Source organism: Tamandua tetradactyla, chromosome 3, assembly GCF_023851605.1.
Source record: "Tamandua tetradactyla isolate mTamTet1 chromosome 3, mTamTet1.pri, whole genome shotgun sequence".
Classification (NCBI taxonomy): domain Eukaryota; kingdom Metazoa; phylum Chordata; class Mammalia; order Pilosa; family Myrmecophagidae; genus Tamandua; species Tamandua tetradactyla.
The window spans coordinates 208,183,413-208,202,291 of NC_135329.1; the positions used below are offsets into that span (position 1 = coordinate 208,183,413).

At 35.9% G+C, this 18,879-nt stretch overlaps 1 protein-coding gene across 5 annotated transcripts in view; it reads left to right on the forward strand.

Annotated features, from left to right (window-relative positions):
• The window catches only part of DIS3L2 (DIS3 like 3'-5' exoribonuclease 2), a 526,830-nt gene that overhangs the window by 236,774 nt on the left and 271,177 nt on the right, over positions 1-18,879 (forward strand). For all 5 annotated transcript variants that reach the window (XR_013173119.1, XM_077155428.1, XM_077155431.1 and 2 more), the window contains exon 8: positions 14,835-15,082. Coding sequence is in view for 4 of the 5 variants with exons in the window: in XM_077155428.1 (XP_077011543.1) it covers positions 14,835-15,082 (248 nt within the window). In the remaining variant the exon portion in view is untranslated. The remainder of the gene's footprint in view (positions 1-14,834; positions 15,083-18,879) is intronic.

Consider the following 18,879-nt stretch of genomic DNA (forward strand, 5'->3'; position numbering starts at 1 on the left):
TAAATACATTAGTGATAAGGTTTTATTGTGCTTTTGCATATGTGTGCTCAGGGGTGTGATTGAAATTTTTTTTGAATGAGAACTACCCTTAACCACTGTTACCAAACATTGAATGTCTTTGGAAATTACCTTTTGCTACAGACTTATTGGTTTTTTTTTTTTTAATGAATTCAACTTAAAACTACAAGGTCAAACAACACTTGTATGTGAAATTTATGCCTGGTAAAGTCATTCCATGACAACTACATGAATCATAAGTAATGTCAAGCTGCTTTATTTACTGTCTGTGCTGTCAAAAATTAAAAGAAGAGAAAGAGAAAAAAACAAAACAAAATAAACAAAATAAAAAAACAAAAAAAAAGAAGAAGAAAAACCACTAAAAAAAAAAATTAAAAGAAGAAGCAAGGACTTGTGGCTCAGACAAGATGATGTAAACTCATTTCTCTTTACTCCTATTCTTTAAGTACAGCTATAACCCTAGGAAAAAAACACAAGAGACAACCAAATGAAAATTCTAAAGGGTGGAAAGAGGAAGGTGAACTGGTAAGGGACCCTAGAATTAGAGGAACAACATGCTAGCAGGGGACCTTATAGGCAGAGGACGTCACCAACAGGCTGGGGAAACTACCAACAACACCCAGGCCTGATGTTTTCCATCCCCAACCCAGCAATAGGTGACTCAGGTAGGTCTGTTCCTTATTTAAATCTAATTAGGAGTTCTGCCAACAATACCAGGCAGTTCTTTCAGAAACTGCAATGGGGATGAACTAGGAGTCTTGCAAACAATAAGTGCTGATAATAAGGAGGATCTTGTCACAAGAAGCAGCCCAGTCCAGGAAGCCTCTTAATCCTCAAGCATTTGAGTCTCCCCTCTTCCACTCAGAAATATCAGGCAGCTGAGTAGCACCTGTAATGGAAATCCGACTACAACAAGCATCCTCGCTTGGGAAACCTCTTTATCCCTATGGGCTGAAGATTCCTTTCTCACACCTAGAGAAACCAGGTTGCCTGGCCTAGGAAAGCTCCTTCCACCCCCTCAGGCAGTACCAGCAGAGATCAACTGGGAGCCCCAGTGTCATCTTATAAACCAAACATACCAAAACAACAATACAAAGGCTCTGAAAATTAAATTGTTATTGGAGCTACAGCCCACAAAAGTAGGCCAAGACCTGTATGCTAAACCAAAATAAGATGACTGTCTTCTAAACTAAAACATTTAAGTAGAACCCAGAGATTCCTAACTATAGTAGCTAAAAGCCCTAGGATAAAATAGGAAATCAGTTGTCATACCAAGAACCAGGAAAATCACAGTTTGAAAAAAAGACTCAACTGATGCTCACATGGAAGTTAATCGCATGTCAGAATTATCTAATGAGAATTTAAAAACAGCCATCATAAAAATGCATCAACAACTAAAATTTCTCTGGAGACAAAATGAGAAAATAGAAAGTCTCAAGAAAGCAATAGGAGTTTTTTTGTTTGTTTGTTTGTTTTACAAAAAAAGAAAGAAGAGAATCAAATAGAAATTATGGAACTAAAAAATGCAGTAGATAGGTTCAAAAGTCAAGTAGAGATGACACAGCATAGAATCAGTGAACTTAAGGACAGATCAGTAGAATTTACCCAGTCTGAACAACAGACTGAAGGAAAAAAAAGTGAACAGAACATCAGGTAGTTGTGGAGCAATAAAAAAACTTCAACATTTGGATTATTGGAATCTCAGAAGGAGGAGAACAGCAAGAGAGTGGAGCTTGAAAGAGTATAAAAGAAAATAATGATTGATAACCTTCCAAATGTGGTCAGAGATATAAACCTGTATATTCTAAAATGTAAAAGCACCAAATGATAAACTCAAAGAGAGCCACACCAAGACACGTCATAATTAAACTTCTGAAAACTAAAGACTCTAAAGAGAATATCTTGAAAGTGGCCTGACAGAAATGACACCTAACCTAAAAGGGAGCACCAATTTAAGAGACAGTGAATTTCTCATCTGAAACCATGGAAGCTAGAAGGAGATGTCACACCATTTTTTGAGAGTTTAAAGAAAAGAACTATCAAACATGTACTTTATATTTGACAAAACTATTCTTGGGCACTGAAGGAGAAAGTAAAGACATTCTCAAACAAAGGAAATGTAAAAGAATATGTTGCTAGTAGGCCTACCCTTTAAAGAAAGACCAAAGAAACTTCTTTAAACAGAAAGAAAATGATAAAAGAGGGAATTTGGGGGCATCAGAAAGGAAGATCAAATTATGGAAAGAGCAGAAACATGGATATATCCTTTCTGAATGAGTTCTATAAATCATAGTTGACAATTACAGCAAGAATTACAACATCATCTGATACTCAATATTTAAAAGTAGGAAAGGCAAAGGAATTGAAATGGAAGTACAATTCACTTGAAATGTAGTGATAAGTCACATATGTATATTATAATACTGAGAGCAACCACCAAGAAAGCTATGTAAGAAAATACTCTGAAAAATGATATAAGTAAATAAAAATAAGATTTTTTAAAAATATTGAAGTAACCAATAGGAAAACAAGGGAAGAAAAAGAGAGGAAACAGATAGAAAACAAATAATAGTCAGATTAAGCCCTAACATACAAATAATTACATTAAATGTAAATGGTCTAAACATACGAATTAAAAAATACAGATTGACAGAGTAAACCACCATGCTCTAATTCACTTCAAATTTAACAACATGGGTAGACGGAAAGTCATTGGATATAAATAGCTATACCATGCAAACATTAATAAAAAATAGAGCAGAATGGCTATATTAATGTTAGATAAAGTAGACTTCAAGTCAAATAAAATAGAAATGAAAAGGGACATTATGTAATGATAAAAGGACCAATCCCTCAAGAAGATATAACAGTCCTAAGTGTGTATACACCAAATAACAGAGCCTCACATGAAGAAAAAGTTATAGAGCTGAAAGAAGAAATGGACAAATCCAAAATTATTGTTAGGTAATCCAGTACCTCCTTTTTAGTGAATGACAGAGCTATTACACAAAACCAGTAAAGATATAGAAGAACTGAACAACATCATCAACCAGCAGGATCTGACTGACATTTATAAAATATTCCACCCAACTGTTGGTTTCGGTATACCTGTTTTTTTCAAATGCTCATGGATCATTCACCAAGATAGATGATATCTTGGGCTATAAAACAAACCTCAACAAATTTGAAGGAATTGAAATAATACAGAGTATGTTTTCTGATCATATTGGAATGAAAGTAGTAATCAATTACAGAAAGACAGCAGTTTGAAATTAAATGACATACTTTAAAGTTAAATAACACACTTCTAAATAACCCATGGGCCAAAGAAGAATTAAAAACATATATATTTCAAACGGCTTGTATGATATGTGAATATATGTCATTAAAATTGCATTTAGAATATATAAAACTGTATTTAAATGAACATACAGCATATTAAAATATGTTGGATGCTGCTAATAGTGCTGAGAGGGAAATTTATATAAACTAAATTTTATAAGAAAATTTCTTAAATAAGAAAAGAGGAATGGTCTCAAGTCAATAATCTTTCTTACCTCAAGAACCTGTAAAAAGGAAAGCAAAATGAGCATCACAAAAACAGAAGGAATATTTAAAAAATGAAACAGAAGGAATAATAAAAATAAGCATAGAAATCAGTGAAATGGAAAATAGTAGAGAACATCCATAAAACTGAAAGCTCATTGTACAAAGAAATCAGCAAAACTGATGAACTTGTAGGAAGACTAACAGGAATAAAAAGAAGACAAATCAATTTCAAGAACAGAACAGGGTACATCATTACAGATTCTGCAGCCACTAAAAGGATGATAAGGTAATACTGTGACAAATTATCACTTATAAATTCAGCAACCTAGAAGAAATGGACCAGTTCCTCAAAAACTACAAATTACCAAACTCAGCTAAGGTTGAATAGATAATTTGAATACTCCTGTAACCATTGAGGAAATTGGTTTCAGAATTAAAAAGCTACTGAAAAGAAAGACAGCAACAGCCCCACAGTGATACAAGGAGTAAATAATTCATGGTAAGAACAGAAGATTAGGGGAGGTCATATATTTATTTTTGTGTGTGAAGAATAACGTATATACAAAACAATAAATTTCAAAGCACACCACAACAATTAGTTATAGAACAGATATCAGGGTTTGGTATGGGTTACAGTTCTAAAATTTTAGGTTTTTCTTTCTGGCTACTTGAATACACTTGAGACTAAAAGAAATATCGATACAGTGATTCAGGAATCATACTCATTTGTTAAATCCTATCTTCTCTTTTATAGTTCTACCTTCTCCTTTGATCTTTTTTTAAATGATTTATTTTTATTGATATGTATTAAATATTCGCACACCATATAATCATCCATTGTAAGCCAGTGGTTCACAATTATCATCCAATAGCTATACATTTATCATCACAATAGACTTTTTTATTCTTTTTTGTGAAAAATAACATATATACAAAACAATAAATTTCAAACCACATCACAGCAAATAGTATTACGACAGATTTCAGAGTTTGCTATGGGTTACAATTCTACAATTTTAGGTTTTTAGTTGTAGCTGCTCTAAGATGCTGGAGACTAAAAGAAATATCAATATAATGATTCAGTAGTCATACTCATTTGTTAAACCCGACCTTCTCTGTATAAGTCCACCTACCTGTGATCTTTCTCCCACTCTTTAGGGTTATTTGGACTATGCTCATTATAACTTTTTCACACTGGAAGGAGCTGTCAATAATATGGAATAGGGAGATGGAACTAGTTGATGTTCTGGAAGGACTGGCCCCTCTGCCTTTCAGGACTTATCTGGTCCAGGGGCCCATTTGGAGGTTATAGGTTTCTGGAAAGTTACGCTAGTGCATGGAACCTTTGTAAAATCTTATATAATGCCCTAGGTATTCTTTAGGGTTAGCAGGAATAGTTTTGGTTTTGGTTTGGCAAGTTATGATATGTATCAATGTCTAACAGAAGCATGTGTAAGAGTGACCTTCAGAGTAGCTTCTCAACTCTATTTAAACTCTCTCAGCCACTGATACCATATTTGTTACACTTCTTTTACCCCTTTTGGTCAGAATGGCATTGTTTATCCCATGGTGCCATGGCTAGGCTCATCCCTGGGAATAATCTCCCATTCCACCAGGGAGACTTTGAGACTAAAAGGAATTTCAATGTAGTGATTTAGGGATCATACTCATTTTTAAAATCTTATCTTCTCTTTTATAACTCCACCTTCTCCTTTGATCTTTTTGAAAATTATTTTTTATTGATATATATTAAATACTCACATACCATACAATCATGTTGTCATGATTATATGGTATGTGTAATCATGTCCCACGTAGAGGGGAGGGCAATGGTTTCACTTGCAGAGTTGGGCTTAGAGGCCACGTGTGAGCAACAAAAGAGGTCTTCCAGAAGTAACTCTTAGGCATACCTATAGGTAGGCTAAGCTTCTCTGCTACATACATAAGCTTCACCAGAGCAAGCCTCAAGATCAAGGGCTTGGCCTGTTGATTTGGGTGTCCCTAATGTTTGACACAGTTTCAGAGATTTCCCTGGTGGTAAAGTTTAATAGTTACATATTTTTTCCTTCCATTCCTCAAGGGACTTTGCTAATACTTTTTTTTTTTTTTTTTTAACTTTTTTTATTGTATAATGTAACACATATACAAAGCCAAGAAAGAAAAAAGCAATAGTTTCAAAGCACTCTTCAACAAGTAGTTACAGGACTGGTTCCAGAGTTTGTCATAGGCTATCATACCATCATCTCAGACTTTTCCTTCTAGCTGCTCCAGAATATAGGAAGCTAGAAGGAATAAGTATTTTTTTTATCATCACAATCAACTTTTTTTTTCTTTGTGAAATATAGCATATATGCAAAAAGCAATAAATTTCAAAGCACAGCACAACAGTGAGTTGTAGAACAGATTTCAGAGTTTGGCAGGGGTTATAATTCCACAATTTTAAGTTTTTACTTCTAGCTGCTCTAAGGTACTGGAGGCTAAAAGTAATATCACTTTAATGATTCAGCAACCATAGTCATTTGTTAAACCCTACCTTCTCTGTATAACTCCACCATCACCTTTCATCTTGCTATCCCACACCTTAGGGCTATTTGGGCTATGGCTATTCTAACTTTTTCATGTTGGAAGGGGCTGTCAGTAATAGGGGGTAGGGAGATGGAACTAGCTGATGTTCTGGAGAGGCTGGTCCCTGTAGGTTTCGGGATTTATCTGGTCAGGGACCCATCTGGAGTTTGTAGGTTTCTGGAAAGTTACCCTAATGCATGGAAATTTTGTAGAATCTTATATATTGCCCTAGGTGTTCTTTAGGATTAGCTAGAATAGTTTTGGTTGGGGGTTGGCAAGTAGTGGTAGATAGCAACACATAACCGAATTTGCCAATACTTTTTGATTTTCTGCTTAATATACTCTGGGATGTTTAGGGGAGGTTTTGATTTGATATTTGGTGAGGCTCTGTTTATTAGTTCTTTGTCTCTTGGGACCAGTGAAAATTGTCTAAAATTGAGAGTGCTGTTGATTTTACAACAAAATGAGGACCCTGTAAAACATGATTTGTTTATTTTGGGCATTATCCTTAATGTCCAATGGATGCAGGGGGCCAAATGGTTCAATGACTGAGAAGTCAAAAGGTGAACTGTGATAGTGAACTGGATAGTGAATGCTGTGCCACTACAAAAAGGAATGAGTCTATTATTGTCAGCCCCTTCCAACATGAAAAAGTTAGAATGGCCATAGCCCAAATACCCCTCAAAAGTGAGATAGAAAGGGCGGGCCGCGGTGGCTCAGCGGGCAAAGTGCTTGCCTGCTATGCCGGAGGACCTCGGTTCGATTCCCGGCCCCAGCCCATGTAACAAAAACGGAGAAACAAAATACAATAAAGCAAGAAAAAAGATGTTTCCTTTCCTTCCTTCTATCCTTCCTTCCTTCTCTCTGTATCCTTCCTTCCTTCTCTCTGTCTTTCCTTTAAAAAAAAAAAAAAAAAAAAAAAAAAAAAAAAAAAAAAAGTGAGATAGAAAGATCAAAGGTGATGGTGGAGTTATACAGAGAAGGCAGGGTTTAATATACAAATATGATTGCTGAATCATTAAATTGATATTTCTTTTAGTCTCCAGTATCTTAGAGTAGCTAGAAGTAAAAATCCAAAATTGTGGAATTGTAACCCATACCAAAATCTAAAATCTGTTCTACAACTAATTGTGTGCTGTGCTTTGAAATTTATTACTTTTTTATATATATGTTATTTTTCACAAAAAAGAAAAGGTTGACTGTGATAATAAAAAAAAATATTTATTCCTTCTAGCCTCTTATGTTCTAGAGCATCTAGAAGGAAAAATATTAGATAATGGTATGGTAGCCTATGACAAATCCTAGGGTCAGTCCTATAACTGCTAGTTGAAGAGTGCTTTGAAAACTATTGCTTTTTTCTTTCTTTGCTTTGTATATATGTTATATTACACAATTTAAAAAGTTAAAACAAAAAAAAAAGGAATGATGTCATGAGACATGCAACAAACTAAATGAACCTTGGGGACAGTGTGTTGTGCAAAATAAACAGGAAACAAAAGAACAAATATGCCATGGTTTCTTTCAGAAAATACTTGGAAGAAAATTGGAGTCTAGATTGCAAGTTCTTATAACAGCCATACTTAGTCCAAAGTTGTAAGTATATTTCTAGATTCTGAGACACAGAGCTATGTGTATATAAGGTGGTAAGTTGATATTTCCCTGGAACTTTGAGTACTTCTGTGACACCTAAGATTCAGAGCTAGAACTCTGCAGCTCTGAAAGTCAGCATTATTTTACACACAGTAACAGTTAAAGTAATTGAAAAAGAAATCAGGCTTCAATTAGAGATAAAAACTAAGCTGATTTGTTTGAGACTAAGATAAATCAGAATACAGAGCAAAAGATGACAGTGTATATACTCTAGAACTTCACCTACTGTATAAGACCATAGTTAAAGAGTTTTATTATGTCTAGAACCTAAATTTTCTGTAATACATAATCTAAATCAACCTGTCTGGATAGCTTATTTGAACAACCCGACCACATTGGGCCCAGAACAGAAACAAGGTCTTGTAATTTTATATAGCTTAATGTAATACCCAGAGACTATGGTGGGCTGATAATTAAAAAATATTGGTAGAGCCCATTGAGGGACTAGAGAAAAAATATGGAACTGTTAAACTTTTGCACTTGGAAAATCCCTAGTACTCTCTCAAGCATTAGGGACTCCCAAGAAAATAAGCCAAGTCCTTGATTTTGAGGCTTGCCCTTATGAAACTTATTTCTGTACTGGAGAAACTAAGACTACCTGAAATTATGCCTTAGAGTTGCTTCCAGGAAACCTCTTTAGATGCTCAGATATGACTTCTCTCTCTTTAAGCCTAACCCTGTAAGGAAAATCATTATCTTCCCCCCTACAGGGCACATGATTTTCAGGGGTGAAAGTCTCCGTAATTCCCAGGGATGAGCCTCTCTGGCACCATGGGATCAATAATGCCTTCTGGACCCAAAGAGGGAAAAGAGAGGTAACAAAATAAGATGTCAGTGGCTAAGAGAGTTCAAATAGAGTCGAGAGGCTATTCTGGAGGCCATGCTTATACAAACTTCAGCTAGATACTGATCATTGCCATGTTTTCCCAAGCCCCAGCCAACATCATGCCTGTTAACCCTAAAGAATACCTAGGGCTCTAAGACTCTATGCATGTATCATGCACTAAGTTTACTTTCCTGAAACACATTATCTCCAGAGCATTCCTTGGCTAGATAAGCTCTGAAATCCAGAGGGGCTAGCCTCTCCAACTAATTCCATCCCCCTATCCTGTATTATCAACACCCCTTTTCAATGTGAAAAAATTAGAAAGGGCATAGCTCAAAGATCCCTATACAGTGGGAGAAGGATCAAAGGAAAAGGAAGAATTATAACGAGAGAAGATAGGATTTAACAAATGGGTGACTACTGAATCACTATATTGATATTTCTTTTAGCCTCCAGTGTTTTGGAGTAGCTGGAAGGAAAAACCTGACACTGTGGAATGGTAACCCATAACAAACTGAGATCTGTTCTGTAGTTTCTTGTTGAAGTGTACTTTGAAAATTATTGCTTTTTCTGTTTTTCTGTATATATGTTGTATTTCATAATAAAGAAAATTAAAAAGAAAGAAAAGATACTGAAAGGAAACTCCAGGCCCAGATGGTTTCAATGGAGAATTCTACCTAGCATTTAAAAAAGAATTGACACCAGTTTTCACTATCTCTTCCTGGAAGTACAAGTGGAGGGAATACTTCCTAACTCATTTTATGAGACCAGTATTACCCTGATACCAACACCATACACAGCTGTTAAATATAATAGTGAAGAAAGAAGACAGATAAACAGAGGTAAAAGTACAGACCAATATCTCTGATGAGCTTAGAGCAAACATCTTCCATACTATATTAGCAAGTAAAAGTCCACAATGTAAAAAAAAAATCATGTACCCTTACCAAGTATATTATTCCAGGTATGCAATACTGGTTTAACATTAAAAAATCAATCCAAGTAATCTACTGTGTCAGCAAGCTAAAAAAGAAATGTTACATGATTATATCAATTGATGCAGGAAAAGTATTTGAGAATCTAATACCCATACTTGATTAGAATAACTTAAACAATTTATTCTGCAAGAATAGAGGGGAGCTACTTTAACGTGATAAAGAACACCTACAAAAAAACTACATCATACTTAATGGCAAAACTGAATTCTTTTCCCTAGTATCCAGAACAAGGTAAAGATGTACTCTTTACCTACTCTTATTCAACATAGTACTAGAAGTTCTAGGCACTGCACTAAGGCAAGATAAAGAAGTAGAAGGCATACATATAGGAAAGGAGAAAGTAAAATTATCCCTATTTGTATGTGATATGATTAGCTATGTAGAAGATTCCTAGGAATCTACCAAAAGAAAAAAACCCCTAGAACTAATAAAGTGAGTTCTGCAGTGTTATAGAATCAACTCAGGTGTCCTTCAGCAGATAAACGGTTAAATCAACTGTTGTACATCCATACCATGGAATACTTTAAAATAACAAAAAGGAACGGACTGTTGAGATATGGAACATCTTGGATGAGTCTCCAGGGAATTATGCTAAGTGAAAAAAAGCCAATTCCAAAAGATTACATTCCATATGATTCCATTTATACAACATTCTTGAAATGACAAAATTATAGAAATGGAGACGAGGTTAGTAGTTGCCAGGCTTAAGATAAGCATGAGAAATGGGGGCAGAAAGTTTATCGAAGAACAACTCAAGGGATTTTTGTGGTGATGGAACTGTTCTTTATTTGGGTTCCAGTGATGGATACATGGATCTCTACATGTGATTTTTTTAAAAAGCATAGAACTAAAATACACACATAACACAAATGAGTACAAATAGAACTGGAAGTTTGAAAAAGATTGATAAATTGTCACAATATCAGTATCCTAGTTGTGGTGTTGTACTTTTGTATATTGTAGTTTTATAAAATAGTACCATTGGGAGAAACTGTTTTAAGAATACATGGAATTTTTGTTTTATTTCCTATAATTGCATGTGAATCTATAATTATTTCAGAATAAAATGTATAGTTAAAAAAATAAAATGTTTTAAGATAAGGCAAAAAAATTGTAGAAGAAAGAACTCCATTCCCGCAGACATTTGTCGCAGATATATTTTCTGAACTCAAACTATAGGTCTTGTAGTGTTTTGGATGTTAGTGCAACAACAGAGGAAATTTCCGTATTTCAAAATCACCTTTACTGTGCAATAGAGGAGTTTCCACCTAACATTCAATTGGAAGTGATGTCTACAATGTAATGACATGCAACAAATATCAAGAGAAGAGTATAAGGGAATTCTATAAATGCTTTCCATGTGATATATATGTACAGTGAGAATCACATTCTCATGCATTAATAGAGCATATGATTTTATTGTCAATATTAAGTGCCTATCTGTATGAACAGATTGGCATTAAACAGTGCATAGTTGCAATATGTTTTGGTAATAAGGAACACTAACCTCGAGACTTAATTATCCCCTCAAAATGAATTTCATTCTTCTCGTTAGTAGACTTACATAACAAAAATGTGTATTCAATTATACTGTTTTTTTAATTTTGTGAATTAAAAAATTGTGGAAATTTGTATTCTCATATAAAATAATATCCTCAATTTTGCCTTTTAGGCCAAAAAGCCTAAAATATTTCTTATTTACTGATTTACCAAATAAGCTTACCAACCCCTAGTCTAGAGGAAGACTCAAGCATGTGAACAGTTAGGATAAAATAAATATAATAGGATAAATGCTATAATAGTAGTATATACAAGTTGCTATGGGAGCACTGAGGACAGATATTACATGTGATGGGGTTAGCAGTCTAGAAGGTGAATAAAAAGCAAGAAAGCAATCAGCTTAAATAACAAAGGGTGAGAGAACATGGTATAATGCTTAAGAGCAAAACACTGTACTTTGATAAAATTGTTAAAATCTGATTAGCGATTGTCTATGGGAAGTAAAGAAGAATGAGTTGAAGTTTAATTTGAGGCTCTGCATTTGGGTTACTGTTGGTGATTCCGTTCATAAAGGAAATTCAGGTGGGAGAAATGTTTGAGTATAGATAGTGATTATAATTTTGAATGTGTTGTGTTTTTATCAATCATGAAACTCATAGACATGGCCACTGGATAATCTGGTGCTGGGAGATAGGTCCAGTTGGCATGTCCAAGAAGGCATTTCCCTGAGCAACAGCTTGAAGAGTGGGAAGAAAAGAAGAATAAGAAAAAAACCACTAAACACCAAGAATTTAAAAGGCAGGAGGGAGACAGGTCAGAGAAAAGAGAAAGAAATAAATAGGAAAGTAGGAAGAAAACTGGGAGGAACAGAGCTGGAGGGTCTTGAGCTGAGGGAGAATTTTGTTGCTTTCAAAGATGATTCTATTTTTTAATTATTTTGAGGGGCTTGTCATTTTAATGAGGTAGACCTTTCCCCTCACCTAAAGACATTTCTTGAGCTCATGTCTTTGTGTCAAGGCAAAGTTTGGATCCTAAAGGAGAGGGGAGCCAGGGATTGTGGTACCCACCCAGCACTTGTTAGCGCTAGTCCAGGAGCTCATGGAAATGATATCCCATGGAAAAAGCCCAAACAAATCCTGGGAGTTGAAAGGTAAGAGTGTGCTCTGAGAACATAGCCAAACAGGTCACCAGCTCTTGGAAGCAGGGTCTGCCTGCTGGAGAGGCTATGAAAGCAGAGCCCAGAAAAGTTGACATGGCGAGCAAAGATTAAGGAGCAGCTGCAGAAGAAGGTGGAGGAGCAGGTGGTAATGAGACTGCCTACCATGTATGGTCTGCTTACTGTATGCTTAGCTCTTATTAAGCACTTGACAATCATTATCTTATTTCATCCAGAAATGGTCTGGGGAGAAGATGGTACTATCCTCCCACTTTTCTTAATAGATGGAAAAATTGAGACCCAGAGTGGTTAAGGAATTTACTCAAAGATCCAAAGCTTGTATGGTGTGTAACTGTATTCCAGTGGAGTCTTTTGACTTCAAAGTTCTGCTTTTAATGACAGTGTCATCTGGCCTCACCAGTGGAGCAATAAAGTCCAACTGCCATATTCTTTTTCTGTGCAATTTCCTGAAAGAGGACTAGAGAATTTTAGGATGGTAGGCTTCAGTTGTGGAGAGAAAGAGACAATAGAAAGGAAGAATTAGATCACTGGAGAGAGAGTGAGATAGATTAAATGTTGCCCTAGAACATAATAGGGTGTGGTGTCCAAGGCTAATAGACTTAGCCTTGGACAAGGGGGGCATCGACTCCTCTGATAGGGGGAGATGGCAACAGATATTGGTGTACAGGTTGGGGTAGAAGATGGGTGCCCAGTGGTCACATATTACAAGTGAAGTGGAGAGCTGGGTAGGGTACTTGGAGATATGATGGTGAAAGTTTGGAGTAGATCATACTGACTGGGGACTAGTAAAAAAAAAAAATCTTAAGAGATTTTGAGGCCCAAGCAAAAGTTCTGCAACATGAATTCATAATGGTTCCAGTCTGTACAATTGTAATTTCTTCTTTTCGATGTACTCAATAATTTGTGTTTAAGGTTAAAGAATAAAAATGGCTGAATTGTTCCAGTACTGAGGATTTCAAGGGTGGTTGCAGTAGAAGCCAAAAGGGATGATGCCAAGAGGAATAAGAGGACTTGGAGTTATGGAACATGGTGTCTCTGGGAGGGGGGAAATAATTCAAGGCTAGGATAACAGATTTTGGTAACAGATTTGGAGAATAAACAGTGGTCAAGGGACCAGAAGTCTTGACATAGTTGAAGTCTGTGGAGGGGCATAGGAGAGTAAGAGCTGGAAGATGGATAGGTTTGAGACTGGGAGTTGGGGGTGTGGGTTCAGGATTAGACCAGTTTTAGAAGATGCTAAGTTGTGCTGTGAGAATGAGTTACTAAAATTGAGCAGAGGTGAAGGGCTCTGGCATTGAAGAGATGTAAGAGCTATGAGGACAAGATGTCGGCTGAGTCCTTCACCTGGATGGAGGTGGAAGAAGCAGCTTATTAGCCAGGTATCAGAAAGTGACAGTAAAAAGAAACGGACAGCAGGACAACCTGAATCAGAGAGGAGATTGTATAATTGAGGAAAGAAGAGTCACTGGTAGGGATATGATAGTGCATTGCAGAGACTCATGTCTCCATCCATAGGGCCTAGGACAGACAGAGTCCTTGGAAAAAACAAATGCAGGCAAGGAGGGGAGATGGGGTGGCCAGAGCATTCTTTAAAAGAAGGCACAACAGTTCAAAACAGAAGGGTTTTTTGTAAGGAGGAAAGAAGAGTTAGGGGTAAGGAAGTTTATGATATAATGGGATGAGATCGGATAAGAAAACAGTTGTCTTGAGCCTTTCATTTGGGGTATTAGCCAGGAGTGACTGAGGGCAGTGAGAACACTTGAATGAGAGCAGCTTAATAGCAGTCTGAATCTTTGTTCAGAGGTCTAAGTAGAATGTTGGCAAATAATTTCTATGAAGGGGTGAAATTAAAGACAGTCCACAGTGGAAGAAGGAAACAGTTGAGAAAGACTGCTTTCAGCAGGATTGGGGTCGGGGTTGGGGGCAGGGGGTGAAGGGAATTCAGGAGAAGATTCATTTATATCTCTTGGTGGAGATAGCGTGTATATGTAGTGGTTTGGAGACCTCAGTATTTTCCTGGTCAAATGAGAGACTGAGTTTTATTTTGGAAAGGAGGAAGGTTAAATCTTTCTCTTTTCAGCTTCTGAAGGCACTATAAAAAAATAGTAATTCATTTATGTTGGATAACATTTGTATAATAGTTGTTTCTGTGTTCTTCATGTGAGATTCTGATATTGTTCATGTCAGATAAAATGGAATGCAGAACACTACCTAAGCCCAGTGTGGAGCCTTACTTCCCTGCTGGAGTTTTACATATGGTTATAAAACACAGGTCATGGTTATAGAAGAAACACTAGAAGAAGAAGAAAGACTTTCATCTAATTCATCCATATATCTCCTAATTTTTTTTCTTGACTGTATACTCACTGTGTACTTAAGTTGTTGCAACTTCAGTATAGATTACTTAGTCACAGAGCGATGTTGAGAAGCACTCAGTGTCTTAGAAAAACTGCTGGACTTAGCTGCCAATCAGCTAATATCCTGCTTACTTTTCCTAGTTGTTACCAGTTCTGTAGATAAACAATATTGACTATATCTTTGATGTTTTCAGGTTGTTTACATTTTGGAGAAAAAACATCCCCGGGCAGCAACTGGCTTCCTCAAACTCTTGGCTGACAAGAACAGTGAGCTGTTTAGGAAATATGCCTTGTTTTCTCCCTCAGACCACCGAGTGCCTAGAATTTATGTGCCTCTCAAGGACTGTCCCCAGGACTTTGTGACCCGGCCTAAAGATTATACCAACACACTGTTCATCTGCCGCATTGTGGACTGGAAGGAGGACAGCAATTTTGCCCTGGGGTAGGTGATCTTTGGCAAGAGAAAGCGTGGTTCCCAGGCAGAATCCAATTTAGGTGGCTTCTAGGAAAATCTTTTTGTATATTTTAATTGTTGTTTGTTTATCGAAGCATGGTACTTGCCATATTTTGGTCCTGGTTCTTCTGAAATTGCCCTTAACTGCCCCCTCATCTGCTTACTTATAGGTTCCTTGAATTGCCAGGGAATCACCTTTTGTTTTTGTTTTTTGTGTGAGATAGAAGTACATTCTCAGCCCTTGCTTATTTCCTGTTAGATCATGAATCCCATTTTTGTGTAGTGCACATAATTCACTGCATCAATTAGCAGTCTTAAAGCCTTTTATACTCTAGTGTTAAGCTATGCAAAAATTCAGGTATTTTCAGGGGACCCCATGCAAACTCCTTTGCTTCCAAATATGAATATGAAGGTGTTTTTGAATGATTTGCTTTTTAATTGTTGGTCTTCAGAAGTTTTATTTATGGCATTAAAAATTAAATTACCCTGCTATCAGCAGGAAAGTGTACGAGGTTTTTATAGAAGTTGTCAGAAACCAGTCTAAGCTAAAAAGATTAACATCTAACCTAAGCAGTCTGAGAATCATGGCTGTCCACTTCATTTTTTTTTTGAAATTTATAAGTTTTTATTTATTTATTTATTTATTTTTTTTATTAATTAAAAAAAGAATTAACAAAACAATTAGAAATCATTCCAATCTACATGTACAATCAGTAATTCTTAATAACATCACATAGTTGCATATTCATCATTTCTTAGTACATTTGCATCGATTTAGAAAAAGAAATAAAAAGACAACAGAATAAGAATTAAAACAATAATAGAAAGAAAAAAAACAAAAACAAAAACAAAAAACCTATACCTCACATGCAGCTTCATTCAGTGTTTTAACATAATTGCATTACAATTGGGTAGTATTGTGCTGTCCATTTCTGAGTTTTTATATCCAGTCCCGTTGTACAGTCTGTATCCCTTCAGCTCCAATTATCCCTACTCTTTTTTTTTTTTTTTAATTAACGGAAAAAAAGAAATTAACCCAACATTTAGAGATCATACCATTCTACATATGCAATCATTAATTCTTAACATCATCACATAGATGCATGATCATCATTTCTTAGTACATATGCATTGGTTTAGAAGAACTAGCAACATAACCGAAAAAGATATAGAATGTTAATATAGAGAAAAAAATAAAAGTAATAATAGTAAAATCAAAACAAAACAAAACAAAACAAAAACCTATAGCTCAGATGCAGCTTCATTCAGTGTTTTAACATGATTACTTTACAGTTAGTTATTATTGTGCTGTCCATTTTTGAGTTTTTGTATCTAGTCCTGTTACACCGTCTGTATCCCTTCAACTCCAATTGCCCATTATCTTACCCTGTTTCTACCTCCTGCTGGACTCTGTTATCAAGGACATATTCCAAATTTATTCTCGAATGTCTGTTCACATCAGTGGGACCATACAGTATTTGTCCTTTAGTTTTTGGCTAGACTCACTCAGCATAATGTTCTCTAGGTCCATCCATGTTATTACATGCTTCATAAGTTTATCCTGTCTTAAAGCTGCATAGTATTCCATCATATGTATATACCACAGTTTGTTTAGCCACTCTTCTGTTGATGGAGATTTCGGCTGTTTCCATCTCTTTCCAGTTGTAAATAACGCTGCTATAAACATTGGTGTGCAAATGTCCGTTTGTGTCCTTGCCCTTAAGTCCTTTGAGTATATTCCCAGCAATGGTATTGCTGGGTCGTATGGCAATTCTATATTCAGCTTTTTGAGGAACTGCCAAACTGCCTTCCACAGTGGTTGCACCATTTGACATTCCCACCAACAGTGGATAAGTGTGCCTCTTTCTCCGCATCCTCTCCAGCACTTGTCATTTTCTGTTTTGTTGATAATGGCCATTCTGGTGGGTGTGAGATGATATGTCATTGTGGTTTTGATTTGCATTTCTCTAATGGCCAGGGACATTGAGCATCTCTTCATGTGCCTTTTGGCCATTTGTATTTCCTCTTCTGATAGGTGTCTGTTCAAGTCTTTTTCCCATTTTGTAATTGGGTTGGCTGTCTTTTTGTTGTTGAGATGAACAATCTCTTTATAAATTCTGGATACTAGACCTTTATCTGATATATCATTTCCAAATATTGTCTCCCATTGTGAAGGCTGTCTTTCTACTTTCTTGATGAAGTTCTTTGATGCACAAAAGTGTTTAATTTTGAGGAGTTCCCATTTATTTATTTCCTTCTTCAGTGCTCTTGCTTTAGGTTTAAGGTCCATAAAACCTCCTCCAGTTGTAAGATCCATAAGATATCTCCCAACATTTTCCTCTATCTGTTTTATGGTCTTAGACCTAATGTTTAGATCTTTGATCCATTTTGAGTTAACTTTTGTATAGGGTGTGAGAGATGGGTCTTCTTTCATTCTTTTGCATATGGATATCCAGTTCTCTAGGCACCATTTATTGAAGAGAATGCTCTGTCCCAGGTGAGTTGGCTTGACTGCCTTATCAAAGATCAAATGTCCATAGATGAGAGGGTCTATATCTGAGCACTCTATTCGATTCCATTGGTCGATATATCTATCTTTATGCCAATACCATGCTGTTTTGACCACTGTGGCTTCATAATATGCCTTAAAGTCAGGCAGCGCGAGACCTCCAGCTCCGTTTTTTTCCCTCAAGATGTTTTTAGCAATTCGGGGCACCCTGCCCTTCCAGATAAATTTGCTTATTGGCTTTTCTATTTCTGAAAAATAAGTTGTTGGGATTTTGATTGGTATTGCATTGAATCTGTAAATCAATTTAGGTAGGATTGACATCTTAACTATATTTAGTCTTCCAATCCATGAACACGGTATGCCCTTCCATCTATTTAGGTCTTCTGTGATTTCTTTTAGCAGTTTTTTGTAGTTTTCTTTATATAGGTTTTTTGTCTCTTTAGTTAAATTTATTCCTAGGCATTATATTCTTTTAGTTGCAATTGTAAATGGGATTCGCTTCTTGATTTCCCCCTCAGCTTGTTCATTACTAGTGTATAGAAATGCTACAGATTTTTGAATGTTGATCTTGTAACCTGCTACTTTGCTGTACTCATTTATTAGCTCTAGTAGTTTTGTTGTGGATTTTTCCGGGTTTTCGACGTATAGTATCATATCGTCTGCAAACAGTGATAGTTTTACTTCTTCCTTTCCAATTTTGATGCCTTGTATTTCTTTTTCTTGTCTAATTGCTCTGGCTAGAACCTCCAACACAATGTTGAATAATAGTGGTGATAGTGTACATCCTTGTGTTGTTCCTGATCTTAGGGGGAAAGTTTTCAATTTTTCCCCATTGAGGATGATATTAGCTGTGGGTTTTTCATATATTCCCTCTATCATTTTAAGGAAGTTCCCTTGTATTCCTATCTTTTGAAGTGTTTTCAACAGGAAAGGATGTTGAATCTTGTCGAATGCCTTCTCTGCATCAATTGAGATGATCATGTGATTTTTCTGCTTTGATTTGTTGATATGGTGTATTACATTAATTGATTTTCTTATGTTGAACCATCCTTGCATACCTGGGATGAATCCTACTTGGTCATGATGTATAATTCTTTTAATGTGTTGTTGGATACGATTTGCTAGAATTTTATTGAGGATTTTTGCATCTATATTCATTAGAGAGATTGGTCTGTAGTTTTCTTTTTTTGTAATATCTTTGCCTGGTTTTGTTATGAGGGTGATGTTGGCTTCATAGAATGAATTAGGCAGTTTTCCCTCCACTTCGATTTTTTTG